Source organism: Polyodon spathula, chromosome 4 (assembly GCF_017654505.1).
Source record: "Polyodon spathula isolate WHYD16114869_AA chromosome 4, ASM1765450v1, whole genome shotgun sequence".
In the NCBI taxonomy this organism is placed as follows: domain Eukaryota; kingdom Metazoa; phylum Chordata; class Actinopteri; order Acipenseriformes; family Polyodontidae; genus Polyodon; species Polyodon spathula.
This window is the reverse complement of record NC_054537.1, coordinates 69,799,248-69,819,706: the sequence shown is the minus strand read 5'-3', so window position 1 is coordinate 69,819,706 and position 20,459 is coordinate 69,799,248. Positions and strand designations below refer to the sequence as shown.

Here is a 20,459-nt window from a genome sequence, read left to right as displayed (position 1 = left end):
GGCAGCACAGTTCATATAGAAATACTACTCACCTCCTGGGCCAGACCTCCCTGTTTTTTTTTTATTTAATATAGTTTGACGATTAACTGGCTTGTATTCTCTGAGGTGCTGATCATAAAAATATATATATTTTTTGAAAATTGATACCTTTCGAATGTATTCCTGCAGCCCCTTCAGCCCGTATGTCCGAAAAACAAACCACATCTTCAAAGAGCGAAACCTCCGGCCCAGTGGTATCTGCCAGTGCTGTGGGGAAGAAGTTCTAGTTAATCTAATGTAGGGATCAACAAAGGTTAAGCACACTGGAGCCCAGCTGCAGTTGTGGTAATATGTTTATCTATTCAACAAGCCTGGACGATGCAGAAGAATTGATAAACTGGGGTATACCTTGACCTTGCACATATTCTGCGTGTGGAACAATATCATAACTCATGCCAAGAAATTGATAGTGTTTAGATATCGTTAGGTAGCAGAGTTCACAAAGTTCAATTACACATACATGCAGTTAGGTAAGATATATAAGACAAGCATCGTGCAAGCGAGACAAGATCATTGACAGACCATCTCCTTACCCAAGCTGTCTCCCAGAGAATTAGGCAACTGATCATTATCTAGTTTCTGTTTAAAACTAGGTTTCCACATTTGTCATGTCTAAAGATACATGTTTATCCTATAGACGTGTAACTTCTGAATATTGGAATCAATAAATGGAAACTTAATAACATAGCCATTGGTATTGTGTGCACTCATTTGCAAGCATATTAATGAGTTTCCTAACAATAACAAACCTGAGCCTAGGCCAAAACATGGAAAAATAGGGAGTCTAGAGCCTTTCTCTTATTTATGGGTCTCTTATTTATAGATACACCCATATCAATTATATTGTTTTGATTTCAGACATGTGTATTACTCTGCATTAGAATTCAACTTTATTCTTGTCACCTGTATTATGACCAACATTACATTAATTTGCCTGGGGCTGTTGACAAGAAGACATTTCCCTAGCCATTTACAAAACAACAAATGCATTGCACCTATGTTGTGCATTAGCCTTACACTTGCTTATTATTATTTTTATTATTATTATTTTAAATAAGCAATTTAGTTAGCGTTCTTTTTATTCTTCACACATCCATGAGTAGAAATTACTGTAGTCCAAGTCTTAGTTGCAAATGTCACCAAAGATATTTCATTCAATACAGTCGAACAGTTGGGTATTCAATATTCCCTAAGCACATGTAGTAACAGAATCAACAGGACAGTACAATGTTGGGATTTACTATAGCTTCTCTTAGACATCACTCCTTATTCCTTAACCTATCAGATATCATTGGACACGCGGGTCCACTTTCGTTTTATTACTTTAAGTGATTGTAACATCAAAGCCTATTTGATGTTCCACTCGTGAAAGCCTGATGCTATAAAGATAAGGACGGAAGGACATTGTTTAAGCTTTTGAAGGTTTCAGCCCCCAAAGTGTTTTCTCTGACAAAGCACAGGTTCCCCTTTTAAATTGAATTTGGTGCACTTTAAAGCTTTCCCGTTACTGCTCCAGTAATTCATATTAAAACCAAATTGTCTTTTACTAGCTCAAACAGTTCAACTTTTAATCTATAGTTTCTTAAAATGGATGTTTCTCCAACAATTATTATCTAAACAGTGTCTGTATCTATCTGGATTTTTAAACCAATTCATTAGACCCCACTATACAGTATATACAGGGCCGGTACTTGGCAACTTGCCACTCTAGGCAAAGCCTAGCATATCCCCCATATATCAGTCAGGTAATGATTTATTTATTTATTTTTTAAATCAACAGGTTTTTGATTCAGCTTGTGTTGCGCATCCACCCTGTGTGCTCGTATATAACCTGGTTTCTGTTTTGAAAAATTGTATGGACCATGTACAGATTTTCCATCAACTATTCTACAGAAGAACAGAACACCAAAGAGAAGTATCTATCTATTATTTTCAAATGGTGTGGGGCAGATACAAACGTTAAAATAAGATAAGCAGATCAAAAAGATATAGGTTTTAAACTTGTGTAGCACACATTATGAATCACAGTGTAACAGTAATCTGTGCCGTCAAATGATCTAATGTTTTGGGAAACAAAAGTTTATCTAAGGTGAAAACAAAACTATTTATATGATAGTATTATCAAAAACACACACTCTCAATGCATTCCTTTTTTTATAGTTTTTTTCTTAAGAGAAAAAATGTAGGCTATTATTAAACATGAAGGCAGCAAATGGCATCTGTATGAGCAGCAAATACACTAATACGAAATACAGTACTTCACAAGTTTATCGTTATTATTAATACATGTCTCAGTTGTAATTGAGATACACGAAAAGCTTATCGCTGATCAACTGATTAACCCTACACACCTGTCTGTTAAATGCATTGGTGATGATGGGAGTCTGTAAACCTGAACTGTCGCAGTCTGTCCTGGTGTTACACCAAATAGGGTCTTCGGGGAAAAAAACAGCGTGATCATGTTCATCCCCTATAGGACGGCCTGTGAGTGCTGCAGCAGTTTTGAAATCGAAGTAAAATGATCTCAGTAATCAATCAAAAAACATACATAGTTTTTTGTCTGCTACGTGTTTGTGGTAGTATATTTAAGTATGTTTGTGTGCTTTTATGTTTAACAGAGCTCTAAAGTCTCTACAAGCCGTAAAATACAATGAAATCTGTTGTATTAATATATAATAATTTCTCAAAATATAATATCAGTCTCACAGAATATCTTTCTTTTAATTATGCCGTTTGCCTAAATTACATTCAGCTCAAGAAAATCAAATTTTAACAAGTGATTTTATAACAGTTTGTTTTTCAAACAAGCATCACAGTCAATTGGGACTTATCCGTGGTGCCATGTCTGTAGAATGATAGGTTACGAATGTAACCCTTTTTCTGAAAGAGAAGATGGCTGCCAAATTGAATATTGGGATATTCCTGCTTGTCAGGTATTCGCTGAGCATTTTATATCAAAGCTGCCGATAGGCCCCTCCGCGGAGTGACGTCCTCGGTTCCGCCTCACCGAGGTAATAAATAGTCACTAAGCGAAGAATCAAAATTACAAATGACGAGCTGGTAACACTGATTCAGTCCTCTCATTCTATTCACATAACATCTCAATGCCTGAACTGGGCAGAGGGAATTTAATCTCCTATCTGACTCCTCTGCAAAGGGAAGGGGGTGGAAAGCCTCTAGATCCACTGACTGATTCAAGTGAAATGCTGTAATCACCTTAGGGATGAAAGCAGGGTTCGTGCACAACGATACCCTGTTTCCATCATCCAAAATGCACATACAGGAACTGTGCAGACAATGCCTGTAGCTCACTGACCAACTTAGCGGAGGTGATAGCTAACAGAAAGGCTGTCTTCATAGAGAGATATTTCAGCTCTCTGGTATCTATGGGCTCAAACACGGCCTTCGTGAGAGCCAAAATTTGAGCACCCGGGGATACTTAGTGGATGGGAACATGGCAGGCAGATATGACTGTTAGGTACACTTTCAATGTAGAGAGGGATTTACCTGCCTCTAGTAGATCTTGCAGAAACTGTAAACACGGGATCCTGGCCTCCAGCAATGCACCAGTTTTGAAAATATTTCCACTTATAGTAGGCGTACCACTCTCTTGTGAAAGAAGAAGAACCACAGGGGGCAAAGAGTTCGATTTGGGCTTCCCTGAAGCATTCCCAAATGCGCTGCACCACCTGAGGGTGCAGTCGCCATTCTGCCATGCGAGGACCCTCTCTGGAGAGGAGGTCCGCCGCCCAGTTCACCACTCCCGGGAGTGGTACAGCCCTGAGGGACAGTAGGTGCTTGGGGTATAGCCGAAAGGAATTGAGCCATGCTTGAAGCGGGCGCATGTGAAGTAACCCCAGTTGAATAGCTGAGGATGCTGCGACCATCAGACGCAGTAGTTTCTGCCACAACAATAATTGCACTGTGGACCCTGGTTGAAACAGGTCCAGGCAGTTGCGAATAGCAGCTGTCCTGTCGTCCGACAGGTGGGCTTGCATTGCAAGGGAATCCAGCCGGAGACCCAAATAAACCGTACTCTGCACCGCTGTTAATTGGCTCTTTGCATTGTTGAGGGTGAGACCCAGCCTCGACAGATTCTCTGTCACAATTGCTGTGTCGGCCACTGCTCCTTCCTACAGATGGTGTTGTGCGTATGGGTGTGTCTGAGGCCGCAAGACTTCAGGGCCCCTGCTGGGGCAGTCTGCCGTGGGCAGTTCCGGTGGAACTGTCTCCCTGGGCGCTGGCGTGCTGATGCCCCTCTACCACTGGTCCAAAAGTATGGCCAGAGTCTGTCTGCATGCCAGGCTTCTGCCCAAGGCTTGCCCTCGGAACCCTGACATTTCCAATAAAGTGCCCAAGACTGCACGTAGCTCTGAAGCTAGTGGCTCGGGAAGGCTAACAGAGCGCAGCGTGCCATCCAGGTAGGTCATCAAGTGGCCTCCCATGTTTGCAAGGCGTGTCACTTGTGCTTCGGCTGTGTAAACCTTTTTCAGGTGGGCTTCTTTGATCCTGCATTGGCCATTAGGGCATGTAGGATCCTTGGCTAGACCTCCTACTGGGAGGGCTTGCACAGTTCCCCCCGGTGGACACCATGGCGGCCCTAGTGCAGCCCTACCACATCTGCTCCCTCCATGGAGGCAAGTGCGGCTGCGCTCTTGGACATGCTGGGCGCTGAGGCCAGGTTTTGCCAAGAGGATTTGACCTCCTTCAGGAAGTCAGGGAACGGCAGAAAGGGCTGGGGGGGGGGGGGGGGGGGGGGGGGGGGGAAGTCTGCACTGGTCTGAAAACAGGCCTGTGCTGCTCGGAACTTGCCTTCCAGGGTGCCTAGAGGAAGTTGGCGGCCCTTTCCATCAGTGCCTGAACCGAGTTCGAGGGCACTGGAATCTCAGGCTCTGAGGCGAGCTCGGAGCTGGGGGCAGTTACTCGAATCAGGTCTGGGCCCTGTGTCTCCGTTCGCAAGAGGGACTCCTCATCCCAGGAAGCCGCTAGGGATAGCGCATCCTGTTCCTCCTTGCTCATCATGAATGAGCTCTACAGAGTAAATCACAACTGGAAAAAAATGGTTAGTGTAATATTCACCTCTTAACCTGTCTGTGAGAGGCAAAACAGACAGGTTCTCTGCTCAGTGACTATTTATTACCTCGGTAAGGCGGGACCGAGTACGTCACTCTGTGGAGGGGCCTATCGGCAGCTTTGATATAAAATGCTCAGCGAATACCTGACAAGCAGGCATGTCCCAAAATTTGGCAGTCATTCTTTAATCGAAAGGGAACTGCCATTTTAATGTTCCTAAAACTTCCTGTTTTGACCTGGCCACATGGCCCACTGCGTATTACACATACAAAATGCGTTTCAATCAACGTAATACCGCTATTCACTGTCTGTAGACCTGATTGACAGTAATTTGTAAAAAGTCATTTAAATATTTTGAAGCAGGATTTCAAAGCCGTAACCACCTACCAATCGACAAACAAGTACATTATTGGTTAGTGCGATGTATCAGGAAGACATACCTCTTTAAATTGTTATCCTATCACGTGTGATTCTATAAAATATATGTGTTGCAGTAAGTAACGCGCATCAGTTTTTTACAGGTGTCTAGTCGAAATTCTCTCCCGTTGAGACAATGGCAACAGCTGCTGCTGTGTGTTAGAAGGTGCCAAACAATAATAAGGGAAGCAGCTTTGCTTTTTGGGCAGAATTAGACAAGTCATTATGAACAGATTGGATGATGCATGAGAGCTATACATTTAGCAGAAGAAATAACGAGAAAGAACGATATGTAACTTTTGCAGTCTGTAGCATCTTAAATCGTAACTTCAGTCTCGAATGTGCAGAATGAACAGTATTTCAAATGTGTGATATGCACTTATATAAATAACAGGATTTGTGTGTGTAGAAACTCCACTAAGAATACGCAGGATTTAAAAAGGCACGTTTTTATTTGCAAGCACACGCATGTTTGGCAACAGTGACATATATGGTATGACTGGTAGATCTGATTCTGCAAATATGCATAGATTTGTAATATAGAAAGTAATTTAGTTTAAATTGTATTACATTTATAACATTTAAAAAAATGATTCATCTTAATTAGTTATATAGTGTGGCAGGCTGGCGAGTGGATAGAGGCCCAGAGACAGTCTGGAGTTCAAAAAAAATAACTATTTTATTATAAACACAAAAATGAAAGGGCACAAGGGCCAAAACAAAGCAATTTAAACACAAAATAAACAAAATAAAGCAAAAATACACTCACAAAAAAAAAAAAAGGTTTCCAGGCTGGGCAATGCCTTCACTGGATTCAAAACATTCAAAAATCACAAACACCAAAACACCAACCTGCTTCCTCAGCTCCCTCCTCCCAAATGAAAAGCAGAGGCCTCCTTTTATGTCAGGTGGCTGGGCGCTGATTGATCGTTAATTAAACTAATCACCCATCCACCTGAACACAATGAACCAAGGCAGGTAGGGGAATTTAACCCCATCCCTGCCAATTTCTAAAGAGCAGAGCTGTGCTCTTCCACATATAGATATTCACATTACCTGCAAATGCATTAATCCAATGTTGTATAATAACATTCTTTGCAAATTATTAATGTGTAAAACGTTATGACTTTTTGACCCCTACATACTACAAAAAATATTGCATACCGTAATCTGGGGATATTTTGGACAGCTTTGACACATTGTTTGTAGTATTTTTTTTATAAATCATTTTTTGGAACTAAGTTTGTTATATATTTACAGGTATACCTTGGGGTTATATAATAGAGTTGAAACATTTTTGTAACACATGACTTAAATACCCTTTTTTCTTATTTAAATGTTGTCCAATGTTCCAGGGCTTTGTGGAGTCTTTGGACGCCCCTTCAAAACTGTGACTTAACCACTTTAGACCTTTCTCATTTCAACACTGGACACCTGAGAAAGTTTTTAAAAAAAGAAATAAACAAAAATAGCGGAGTAGAGAAAATGTTGCTTTTTGGCCAAAAAAATGCTGTGCAGGCAGAACATTACTGAACTGCTTTTTTTTTTTTTTTTTTTTTTTTTTTTTAAGTTTCACTGAACATTGATTCCAACAACAGGCCTTCTGCAAACTGGACAGCACCTCTTCGGCGACTTCCGTACAATCATGGTAGCTTCGAGCACCAAGTTTTCTTTTATACGTTTGAACCATTTCTACCTTCTCTGCGATCTAATGCCCTTCAGCTAAGAAGATTTCCTAGTCTGAAATTCTCATCGCACGATTTAATGTTAACCCCCTCACAAGATCAGTGATGATATGAAAATTACATGCTATGTGGTAAAGTAGTATGCAGTATAGTAACGTCAGTACATATATTATCAAGGATAACAATAATTTTATATTATCTTTGGTACATATGCAGAACTATTTCTGTCCAGAGTTATCCCAAAGAAGTCTCACTACTTGAAGATGACACTGGACAGGTCATTTTCTCGGCCATGGAAAGGGCTACAGATTCGAAACAATATGTCCCCAAATCAGTGATTTGCGTAGATTCTGACAATGTGGAGCAGATCTGCCTGCAGCTTCAGGCTGGGCTGTACAGATGAAAGTTTGACCATGTCGTTTGGATAGTCATTTTCACTCCTCGCACAAATCATACAAAAAAAGGTAGGTAAACCCAAGAATAGAATAAAACTAAACTGCTCATTAGAAAGAGAAGAACCAGGGCTTTTAAATTGTGTATAGTTTGTTTATATTTAAAAGTAAAACAGTGTTTTATTGCAAAAAATAACTGCTTAAAGTGTGCTATAATACTTTATGTTTCTGTATATTATAAAGAAAACCCATGCTTTTCAAAATAATGCTGAAGCGTTTTTTTGCAGTACAGATACACTGCATACTAGATAGAACGAACGCAATTTACTATTGATCACTTCACACCATGTGAAAGAGCATGTTGGGGTAGGATTCTTCCGTGCAACACCAATTGCATGAAACACAATGTTACCAGCGCGGTGCTTCGCACATAATGCAAATCTGCCACCCTAAGCGCATGGGGAGTTTGCCTCAGCCTTCCTCCAGGCCTGAGTATATGAATATATTTAAACAATTTTCATTTACTTACCCTATAGTCTGTGACAAACCCTGAAAACAGAAAATAAATTGTTAAGAACGCATTTTAAATGTCCATTACCCTGCTTTTTTTCTAAATATCTGATAGATTTTTCATTGCATGCTCTAGTGCTTTTTAAGAACGTACCTTACTTTGTTTCAAAGAACTTAATCTCTATCTGCATATATTACCTATGAATAATTATACTTCAATACGAGAAAACGTTTTAATTAACATGCCATTGTCTATTAAGCAAAAACAAGTGCTGCATGTATGTGCATATTGTTTCTCTTATTGTGGTAAACCAGCTGGTAATTAATGATCTATAATTTTATTTCACTATTACTGTATTTCACATCAGCCTAGCTCCGTCAGAAGGAGGAAAGCAAGGGAGAAAGCAACTGATAATGGAAAAGGCTTTTGTTTTCCTGTCACTAATTATAGCACTGCAACAGGCACAGCTGTATGTAGCAGCAAGCAGGGCCACAGTGGAGTGGTTTGCATTTAGAATGGCTGACAAGCATATTTCAATAGTGTTGACCAATTTAACAGAACAACCTTTAAAAATCAATTTTCCTAAACTTCATTTTCTTTACATCATTTCCTTCAGTCCTCTCATCACTTTCCCTCATTGATTAGTTCAGCTTTTTTATGCAGACGAAGACTCTATTTAGTGGTGAGCCTTTGTGAAGTATTTTCAAAGTGCCGTTCAAATGCACAATGATAAGGACAGCATGTTATTGATTACCACAGTTTTTAGTGTTAATTCAAACAGACTGTATGGAGACAGGATGACTTTACCTGTCACACATCTAGCTGTCATTTTAAAAGGTAGCAGATTGGACTTTATACATTACACCTCCTGCAGTTTACCATAAAAGCTTTTTTTTTTTAAATTAAATCTAGGGTTAGGTCTGTACAGTAGATTTATTGTAACATTGTTCAAATTCAGTAGACAGTAGGAAGCACCTGCAGTAGAACACCAAACTGTTATGGGGAAATAAATGAAGTTTAAAGGGAGGTCAAATAAAGACAGTACTATATGAAAAGTAATTTAAAATTGTATACCGAAAAACAGTGTAAACTACTACACTACGTTCTTGTATTTTATAAATAGTAGTAATACACTACAGTGAACTGGCATTAGTTAACATGAAAATATGTACCGGTACCTGATTCTTGGTGATCGTGCTGAAGATAGAGAGGATCCATTTTAAAAGCCCCAATTATCTCTGATCGTTTCTTTACCCTATACACAAAAATAACAGAGGGGGTTGATTAGTTTTGTGAAGTCAGACATTCATACTGAGAGGAAAACGTTTAAGCCCTTCCACATTCAATGGGCAGAAAATCAGGAAGTTTGGGTCATTGCGTAAAAGTGTGCATGATTTAACCTGCACATGAAAGGTTATACAAACCAAACAACTGCTTATTGGTTTAGCATGAAATGTATACGTATACATGCTGTTAGCAAGAAAGCAACTTTGTGTTTTTCTAAATGTCATGGATACTGTAGTTATTCTTCTTCCCTTACCATTCTCATGGGTGAAATCAACTCAACACTCTGTGAACGTTCATGGAGCAATCTGTTTACATTACAAATACACTGGGGCAATTTCCATGGACAAAGTAAAATAAGTCTCAAATTTACTCATAAAATTTACTCAAGATCAGCGAAGAAATTAGCTTTCATAATATATATAGTTATCTAATGTTTCTCATGTTCATTGATTGGTACTAAAAATGGAATACGCAGGAAATGGCATCATGCAGGTTCCTTTCAATGTCCGGGTTTTCATGCTGCTTAGAAAATCGTCTCTCGCTCTCTACACAGTCATTTATGCGATGTGGCACGCACATACCACACACTATTCTAGAAAAAAAAAAAATCGAACTGTTTAAACCTAATTGAAACAGCTTTCCTTAGATCAAGGTCTGCATCTGCTTAGCAATCTGGTGTAATTTGGAACAGTGCCATTGAATATAATAAGTGGAGATGAAGGAAGATCCCAAAATGAGACCTAGTAAAATAAATAAAGAAATAAACTCTGAAAGTGCTAGAACTTTCAACACTTGTTATATATATATATATATATATATATATATATATATATATATATATATATATATATATATATATATATATATATATATGTGTGTGTGTGTGTGTGTGTGTATATATATATATATATATATATATATATATATATATATATCGACGGTATTATTTATCAAATCTTTAATCAATTTTATATACCCGTCTTAATATAACACGAAATATCTCACCATTACATCACATGTGGTCTTAGTACTCAATATATGTTTATATCATCTACTATGACCCCGAAGTAATCACAGGTGTTCTTTTTATTTATTTATTTATTTATTTTAATTAGTGTGTTAGAAGTTTCTGACAGTCTGTGATGGTAACACAATTTATCACTTTTTTTCCCTGGCCTGTGACACACAGGAAACTTCAGTTCTATGCTAAAGTTTAGATCAACAACCTATAATTAGGCCAAATAATCTGAAACACACAGGTGAAAGTTGCAAGAATAACAGAAAAAAATACTACTACTTGGAAATAGAATTATGACACCCACAAGCATGTGTATAGATTTTAGAAGGAAACTGTTTCTAACCCCATCAGTGATGATCTGTCAAAAGTGAATCTTATTTAAATGATTTGTTTCATTAGCCATTTGCTAACCCTATTGCTTGTCCTATTGATAAAGGCAAATATACACTTGATTATAATGAACGAAGGTTGACTGCCAAGGCGTTGTTGATTGATATTCCACTGTTTACTGAGGATAAGCTCTCTCTATTGAAAGTGCATTGATGACTGAAGGGCAGGTGGAAAGGCGTTTTTCCAGTCCACACACTTCAATGAAGCCGGTAGCTTTTGTGATGCAAATTCCGGTTGTACTATCTAAGAACAGTAACATTACGCCGTGCAAACAATTCCGCAAAATACACTATTTGTGTTTTTTTCCTAAGATGAGCAAGCACGCTGAAGATAAGACTCTTGTGTCACTCTCTCTATTAAAGCTGTGTGCGCCATGGTTCAATTGGCACAATTTTTGTGAATGGAAAACTCCCCAGTAATTTGACAAGACCAGTAAGCTATAGTGGAATTCAGCTCAGAGTCCTTACACTACTAGTTGTTTTTTTTATACCTGTGTAAAGCCTGGAATTAAAATGCATTAAAATAGTTATTTTTTTCATTTATCTACACATCCTACCCCACAACTTCCAAGTCAAAGAAATATTCTAGAAATGTGTAGAAAATTAATTAAAAACAAAAACCAAAATAGCTTGGTTGGATAAGTGTCCTCCCCCCTTTTAATAGCAATCCTAAATTAGTTCAGGTGTAACCAATCACCTTTAAAATCACACATCAAGTTAAGGGGCCTCCACCTGTGTTAAATTCTAGTGATTCACATGATTTCAGGATAAATTCAGCAGTTCCTGTAGGTTCCCTCTGCTGGGTAGTGCATTTTAAAGCAAAGACTCAACCATGAGCACCAAGGCGCTTTCAAAAGAACTCTGGGACAAAGTTGTTGAAAGGCACAGATCAGGGGATGGGTATAAAAAAAATGTCTATATATATATTGAAACATCTAACCTATAAGGAAACAGGACGTTATAAATAGTAAGTATTTTAGCACATCTTTCTTGCTATTTTATATACAAAACACTCAGAAAAACTCACCACATTGCTGAGCAGTCAAAGTTAATCAGAAGCCACTTGTGAGGATTAAAGTTGAATGAATCTGCAAACTGATAAGAGATAAAAGGACAATTCATTCTGAGAGGTACTTTACTTTTCCATGGAAAATTATTTTTAGTTTCCTCAGAAGAACTCTCTGTATAGCTGGGAGTTGCAAATATTAAGGAAACACAAAGGGGTTATGCAACTGACAAATTAAATTTAAAGACAAGCCAGGGATGGTCTGTTTGACTTTCAAAGTGATATGCTGGTGAACCATCAAAAGAGAAGTGTCTGCGTGGCTGGAATGGAAACAATCTGAACTGTCAGCAAGGACTTGTTTTCAGATAAGTCAAAGCTATGGAAGATTGTAGAGTCCAAACACCAACACCCTTTTTGTTTGTAAAATTGAATGTGATTGATTTAACAAGGCAAACGTTTCCTGTGAGGGCTTATTTTCCTTGGTAACTGTTCCTGTGAGGGCTTGTTTTGCTGGTAACTCTTCCTAAATACGTTTGGAAAATAATTAAGCCTGATAAACATTTTGTTTAAAGCGATTCAATTTGACCAAGCATGACCTGTTAAAAATCAAGTGCCATAGAACCACCTTCATAGCAAAATAACTAAATAAATAAATAATATAAGAAAGATTCATGAGCCTAGCTCCTGTTTCGGGATGACAAAAACCTCAGATCTAATATATTTACTTGGCATTACTTTTTTCTAATATCCTCCCAGTCTGCCTTTTCAAATGTAATGAAAACCCATGAAAGGAAATGTTTGAGGTCTGCAATCTATTAAGCGCTGTTGAATAGTTGCTATGCTGACAGATGTGGAGCTGTGGTGCTGATTAATTTCCTCAACACCCAATAAAACTGCAGGAAACTCCAAAGCGACATAATTTGCCTACTGATAAAACCACTTATTTTATTATTACCTAACTATCTCACTATTGTTTGAACATCTGTTCTAAATCAACAGTGACATTTAGGTATGGGACTTATCTGAAGGTTTGTCGGTGCCTCAGGAAATTACTTTGTCCTTATCTCTGTGCCTAAGACTGGGCTTTGTTGAAAAGAGACCTATTCAAAGGAAGTTTAATGCCTGCTAATTTCCACAGTGATAGCTCTGACCACTTTGAATACTTGCTAAATAATATTGGTTTGTACCTTTAAGGGGCCTGTTTATGAAATGTATTTGTATTTATTTATTCATTCTTTAACCAGGAAAAAATAACAGACACAGTGGCCTTTTTTACAAGTGTCCTGGCAAGAAGACCAGAAACAGACAGCAGTAATTTCACATCCCTAAAAACAACATCACTCTAAAAGACAATCTCATCACACATTCAATCTGGGATAAGACACATTTACACTTCGATATTTGTTGGAACCTACTCATTAAAATATATTTAATCTTAGTCACTATTCTTTGTTTAGCTGATACATTTGGGTTATTTATCTGATGCTCGATCGTATCCAGGATACTCTTGTCCAGACTATTCCATGCCATAGGGGCGCTGTAGCTAAATGCTAATCAGCCAACCCAGGACCTTCTCCAAGACATTGGATAAATAAGTGCAAGACTAGATTGTAAACTATACTTGGGTATATTTACCTGTAGCAACAAACCTAGGTAACCTGGCAACAAACCTACTACAGTTTTACATACAAAATACACCCAGTGTAATTGCCTTCTACAATTAAGTGACATCCAATTTAAAGAAGCCAGTAACTGGCAGTGATGATGCAGATCAGGAAATGAAAACACCTGTCATGAGTAATAATAATTTCATAACATCTGTTTCATACAGCTTTTGTTATCATGTATTTTACTGTCTTAAATGTGAGCTTGCGTGAGTATATTCATAAAATACATGTTGTAGAGGTGCATTTTATCATTAAGTGTGCCATCTCATTTATTTATTTTAAAATATGTTTATTAGCGTTTTTCAGTTTTTCTTTTTTACAAAAAACAAACAGAAGAATTTGATAGAAAACGACAGCTCTTAAAAAAAGTCATGTTTCAACAGCAAAAAAAAAAAAAAAAAAAAATGAAATCCCAAGTGTGAAAGTTTATTACTTTTACTTTCTTTGACAACAGAAGGCGTAAAAAAAGAAAACAGCTGGAAAAAAAATCTCCAGCACTATGATTTATAACGGTGTTGTAAAATATTTGCTTGTGTTTGAGAAAATGTGATGGGCTCATAACACAGAAAACAAAAGGTCATAGATGATAACTCCAGTGTTAATCAAGACATTAGTATAAGCATTGATTTTGACATTTTCTAGCGGTCGTTATGCCTATTTCGTTATTAAATAATCAACCGAATGTGAGTTATTATCTTAACAAGAAGTGCTTCTTGCGACTGTTTCTTTTGTTTGCGTGGGAATTTAAAAACAAATCTGTGTTAATTGTCATCATTTATCAGGAGTTAATTTGCTCTTGAAAAAGGAGGGTTTTAATTAACGAAAGACTATAACTCACCTTCAATTTAACAGACAGCGGCTGTGACGCCAATGATACAGAGACTGCCTAGATAATTCAGTATTTGTAGTTATGGAAATATTTTAGACTTTTACATACTTGTGGTTATGAATGAGATTTGTTCACTTGTTTTAACAATTTGTAACAAAGCCTGGAGCATACTGGCCAGTGACCTTGCAGGAAGGGATGCATGGATGCATAAAGTACAGTGGCAATGGGGCGAATCAATAGCTGAAAAGATAAGGCTATGGCATTAATAAATATCTACAATTTTGGTTAGAACTTAAGACCACTTATGACTGGAGACATGCATGTATCCTCTTTCTCTATTAAACACACACACACATATGCATATATACTGTAGCGTGCACAGGGGTAGGGGTCAGGGTTGGTAGGTGACGCAATCAAATATGAAGACATGAGCCTGATATCTGCTCCTGCAAGGGAGCCAGCTCTTTTGTACAGCGGTATCAGCACTATACTTCAGAGTCTAGGGTTTGTGTCCCGCCTCTGCCTGTGAAAACCCCTGTCTGCGGGAACCGAGATTGTCACAATTCATACATACATGTCTACATATCCACATGGTATTCCATTGGTTTGTATATAACGTCCGTGTAGAAATCTTTTGAAAACAAGACCTGACAGCCTCACATTGTATTTTTTAACTACAGTTCTTCCTGGCTATAAAGCTGTAGATTATAACGCACCTCGGATATAACGCTCCAACAGCAAGTCCCCCAATTCCCTATATTAGTGATTCATGCAATATTTCTACAGTACTAGTGTTGTTCAAACTGTAAACAACTTCCCAGTCTAACTTCTGTTTCTGACTCTCCCTTTTGATACGGTTTCCTAATTGAAGAAAAGCTGTGTTGGCACTTTATAACACAGACATCTTATTCAGCATTACATGGTTATCTTTTCTAATGTATTTACTTTTTTGCTGCGAGAGGAGGTGCATCTTTCTCCAGGAGATGAGATTTTTCAGCCCCGCTCCGGCAGTCGAACCTGGAGCCGTACCTGCCCATTCACTCCTCCCCTCACTTGACCCACTCTCCTTCTTGCACAGTATACAGTGTGTAATATATATATATATATATATATATATATATATATATATATATATATATATATATATATATAGATAGATATATATATTAATCTGTGCCAGTTTTTTTTTACCCACATGCCAGATAATCGTAAATCAGCATTGTATATGTGACGTTATCCAAATAAATGTACATTCTGCATGACAAAATGCACATTTTTAAACTAATTTACAAATTATACACAAAACAGATTTTCCCATTATTTTTTATTTCCATTTGGCTAGTGTGAGAGCCGTCTCACTGTATGCTATTCGTTTCTGTAACAGCAAATTACGTTTCCACTCATTTTTCTTGATCTTGCTAACATGCATTTTGATTAACGAGTTCCACTTATTTAGTCACTGACACAGGAAGTGATGTATATGACCTGCTTTTTAATGAGAAATGCATTCATTAACAACCTCATTGACTCAATTTCAAAGCATTAACTGACTGATTTAATTAACACATTTCGTTTGAAAATCACTTGCCACTAAAGCTCTCGTTACTATACCACAAGTTTGATACGTAACTCTGGTCTTTGAAACTGCTCCCCTTAATCTTTTATTTTCATGGAAGATTGCCTGTTATTGTGATATATCTGGTACCTATAGTCATGATGGAATACACTTGTATATATTACAGATTTCTGGAGCTAAAATGTAGTTTTCAATATCTTACCTCCACTCCATTAAGAAGATGTCTAAACTCTGGGCAGATAAAAGAACTTCCTGCATAGGCAGCATCAATGTGCATCCATATGTTCTCAGAATTACCTAAAACACAATATACCAGCATGAGTAGGTTACAGACCTGAATGCTGGATACATCAAAAGCCTTTAATAGGAAGGATCTGTATATGCATAAGGGCTAGAATCATCATGGTGAGATCCAAGTAATTGCCATAACCATAAAACACATTTCATCTGCACCTTGTTTGTGAAAGGAATTTAAAACTTTGGAAATTTGTGAGAAAAAATGTATATAAAGTAAGTTAAAAAGTGTGCCCAACTTGATTGTCACTGGTTTTCTAACTAGTTTTGTTCAGGGAAATACACAGTTCCTGGGAAAAAGAAGTTAAGACCACACCAAATCACGAACCAATTCAATGGAATTTATACAACACCTGACCACTGAAGAAAGATGCATCAGCGACTGCAAGTTTGTTTTACACTATGTTTATGTTGCACTGAGCTATGATGCACTTTATCTTGTTCATTGTCAATCTGTTAATAAATACATGTTTCAGCAATCAAATAATAAGCCTTTGATTTGACTTTTCAATCTGCTAATGTGGATGACATGCTCAGGCAGTCTCCATATAATACATGTAACAATACACATAATTAAAAATAAAAGAAACTATAATAAGGTTTTTTTGTCTGTTTATAAAATGTAAAGTGTAGATACTTACAGATAGGGCCTATTTCCATTATGTTATCGAATGCACAGGATGGTGTTGTTCCCAGGGTTGCACAGCACTGTGGATCGCAGGCACAAACACAAACATTACATTCATTACAATTGGACAAAACTTGGCATGCATTGCACTTGATTAATGAATTAAGTAATGCATCACAGTTGGCATTGTATCACAAAGGTTTTCAAGGTTTAAGATATACTAATAACCTTGATCAGAATGAAGTATAGTTTTGATTATAAAAACAAGTCTGGATCTAGTTAAATTGAAACCCGTTTTGTATTTTATAGAGGAAATAGGTTAGTCATCATTACTTTGTTATAACAATGGTATTTTGTGAGGGTGGTCTGCTGTGTGAAAGCAATCAGAATTGAGTGAGCTGCTGTTCAGTATCCTGCAGTTCACAGTGTTGTGGTTTCCTGGATGGAAATGGTCACTCTCTTATAAAACACAATTCTATTGTGCACCTCCACTTTCCCAAGCCTTTTGTATATTCTGAATGAATTCTGCGGCTGGTATTGGGGTAAAGGTACTTGCATCTGTATGGACAACAGATTTACTCACAGCTTTAAACACACAGCTGCTACCCTTCCCCTCCCCCCACCCCACCAGCCAAAGATTTAATCGCTCAGTAGAAATTCTGTTCAGAGAAGGTGTAACCCAATTTGAGGCAATATTACAAGACTGTAATTCAATTCCAGGAAAGGAACATGGTTTTCTTACAAAAACAGTAACTGAGTACAACGTATCTGACTGCAAACACACAGCATAATCTTTTCAAATGTTCAACTGTGTTGGTAAATCACATACAATTAACTTTTATCCATTATCGTTCACATAGTAGTAACAAGGCGTTAAATATATGTTAGCTCAATTGTAGCTATCGACATTGTGGCTAATTTCATTAAGTTGACATTAGTATCTCTAATGTTAATCTCAGCTACAATTTACAATAGTAATAACAAAGGAATTCAAGGTAAACAGTAGCTTGATCCAAAATTATATACAGATAATAGATTTGACTTAATACTGTTCAGTAGATCAACTATGATACACCAACACTAGCTTTCAAGACCTCAAAAGTTTCTTGTTCAGGTGGGGATTTTTATTTATTTTTTCTTAACGTGACGTTTGATCTTTTGACAGCTTTTGTTTGTATACCATCTAATAAACAGTATCAACTCTACAGAACTGTTATCACTGTTACCTTAATTAACACAACGATACCTTTGGATGCAATTATTTGATGTAATATTGATAAAGTCCATAAGTTACAGAAATGTAAATGTAATAATTAATGCATGATTCCCTCTGTGTTCACATACAGTAATCCTCTCATGACACATTGAACTAAATACTTGGTCAAAATTAAATAACTTCCAAGTGGAATTGAACTGTACATGGTAATATTAGGCAAAATATAGTTAATCTGAAATAGTGTGACATCAGTTCTGGTAACAACACATTTTATAGCTTACTTTTTACTAAACACAATACAGCAAACATTATATATATATATATATATATATATATATATATATATATATATATATATATATTATATATATATATATAGACACACACACACACACAGTTTGTCGCAACCCAAGTTCAAGTTGTAGAAGACTAATATAAATAACCCGATATTTGAAAGGTATCCAGTGCAGTTTCCAAGACATGTGTAAAATGTTCAGTTTGTATTCTTGTAACAGCAGCATTCTGGAGTTGCACTATTCAGATTATTATATTAATGTTATTATTTATTAGAAATAAACAAGTGTAGAATATTTATGTGTTATTTTATTCTGTTTTATTGTGTATTGCTGAGCTAATGTGGTACTGTAGATTTAATTAGAAGACCAACGCGCACTGTGATGTTGCTGCTCGCTACTTGATTTAGGGTGTGTATATATACTGTTGTGCAAAAGTCTTAGACATGTTGCATTTTTCTACTCTGATGCATTATGAGCATCAATAATTTCCTCAAAGCCTCCACTCGTGTTTTCTACTATTATAGCAACCTTGACTTGCATAAAGATGGAAAAACATTGAGTGAAATAGCTCGCATCACTCGATTTTCAAGGTGTGGTATCCGAAGCATAATCAACAAGTACAGAGAAACATCATCTGTAATTGACAAACCCAGGACTGGAAGACCAAAAAAGCTGTCTAACAAGGATGAGCAATACTTGAACATAATATCATTAAGGAATAGAAAGGAGACAAGCATTGAATTGACAACAGAACTGGCAGAAGGCACAGGTGTCACTGTTCATTCATCAACAGTCCAAAAGCACCTTTGACCATTGTTCCAAAGTCCAATTTCTAACTTCTGTGTTCTTGTGCATATTTTAGCCTTTTAGTCTTGTTCCCCTTTCTTAACAGTAGTGTTCTTACTGTAACACATCCTTTAAGTCCTGATTTCAAGAGTGACCTCTGTACTGTTGATTTGATGGACAACGACACATGTGCCTTCTGCCAGTTCTGTTGTAAACTGAACACATCTTCTTTCTAATCCTTAAGGATATAATTTATATATATATATATATATATATATATATATATATATATATATATATATATATATATATATATATATATATACACACACACACTGGAGAGGAAGGCTATAGTGGAAAAAGACTATAGTTACCGACAGGGGGCTATAATGCCCGATGCTGCTGGAGGTAACAGTAGTTGTTCCGAGGGGCATTTTATTTTCCACTATTTGCTGAGTGCAGTACATATTTAACATATGAGTTAGCCAAAGGCAAGATTGGGTAGTAAATATGACCTTAAATACTGTAAAGCCATAAATATCTGCAAGCCTTTAATTATGTGTTTTTTGCATATGAAAACATAGCGTAAACATTTTTTAGTGCTGTACATATTTTGTATAATAATAAAATCACGACATTTATATTATGTTTTTTTGCATATGATATATATATATAACATATTATATATGTAATTATCTATAATATATATATATATATATAATATATATATGTATAACAACAACGTATATGTGTTTCAACTTTAGTAATCATTCATTAAATAAAGTCCTGCAAAAAGTAGTAAGTTTTACTTGGGCTGCCCGGCACAACATGGGTACTTTATATGGGCCGTGTGTATGAAATATACACCACTATCTAGGCGCATGTATATATATATATATATATATAGATAAATATATATATATATATATATATCATATTTATTTAACCCTTTACATACTGGGATTCACTAAAGTATGGCGAAATTTTGTCGATAAGTTTTACTTAACAGTAAATACCCTTCTTTTTATTAATTTTTGTTAAAATTTTTTAATATATTATTGTGTTACACACACACACACACACACACACACACACACTCTGTGTATAAATCGGAAGTATTATTTAGTCCCAAAAGACATAACCTTTGATTTGTATTCACAGATTTGTTTTAAGTTTCACATGTTAAAAATAAACTGCACATTTTCATCTATTGTGAAGTTTTGCATTGAAAGTCAAAAGGAGAGGGCGGAGCACAAGCTGATGATGTGAATAGTCTAGGCGGAGTTTCAAATTAAACTGAGGAAGGAGGTGAAGCAGCTCCGCACTGGACAACGGGGATGAGTGTCAGGA

General features: G+C 36.8%; 1 protein-coding gene across 1 annotated transcript in view; it reads right to left on the bottom strand.

Moving 5' to 3' along the window:
- The window catches only part of LOC121314798 (aromatic-L-amino-acid decarboxylase-like), a 42,285-nt gene that overhangs the window by 2,475 nt on the left and 19,351 nt on the right, over positions 1-20,459 (bottom strand). Inside the window, exons 7-12 of the mRNA XM_041248483.1 lie at positions 16,825-16,891; positions 16,092-16,186; positions 11,839-11,906; positions 9,296-9,372; positions 8,136-8,155; positions 148-246 (exon numbers count right to left, since the gene is read on the bottom strand). Coding sequence (XP_041104417.1) covers positions 148-246; positions 8,136-8,155; positions 9,296-9,372; positions 11,839-11,906; positions 16,092-16,186; positions 16,825-16,891 — 426 coding nt within the window. The remainder of the gene's footprint in view (positions 1-147; positions 247-8,135; positions 8,156-9,295; positions 9,373-11,838; positions 11,907-16,091; positions 16,187-16,824; positions 16,892-20,459) is intronic.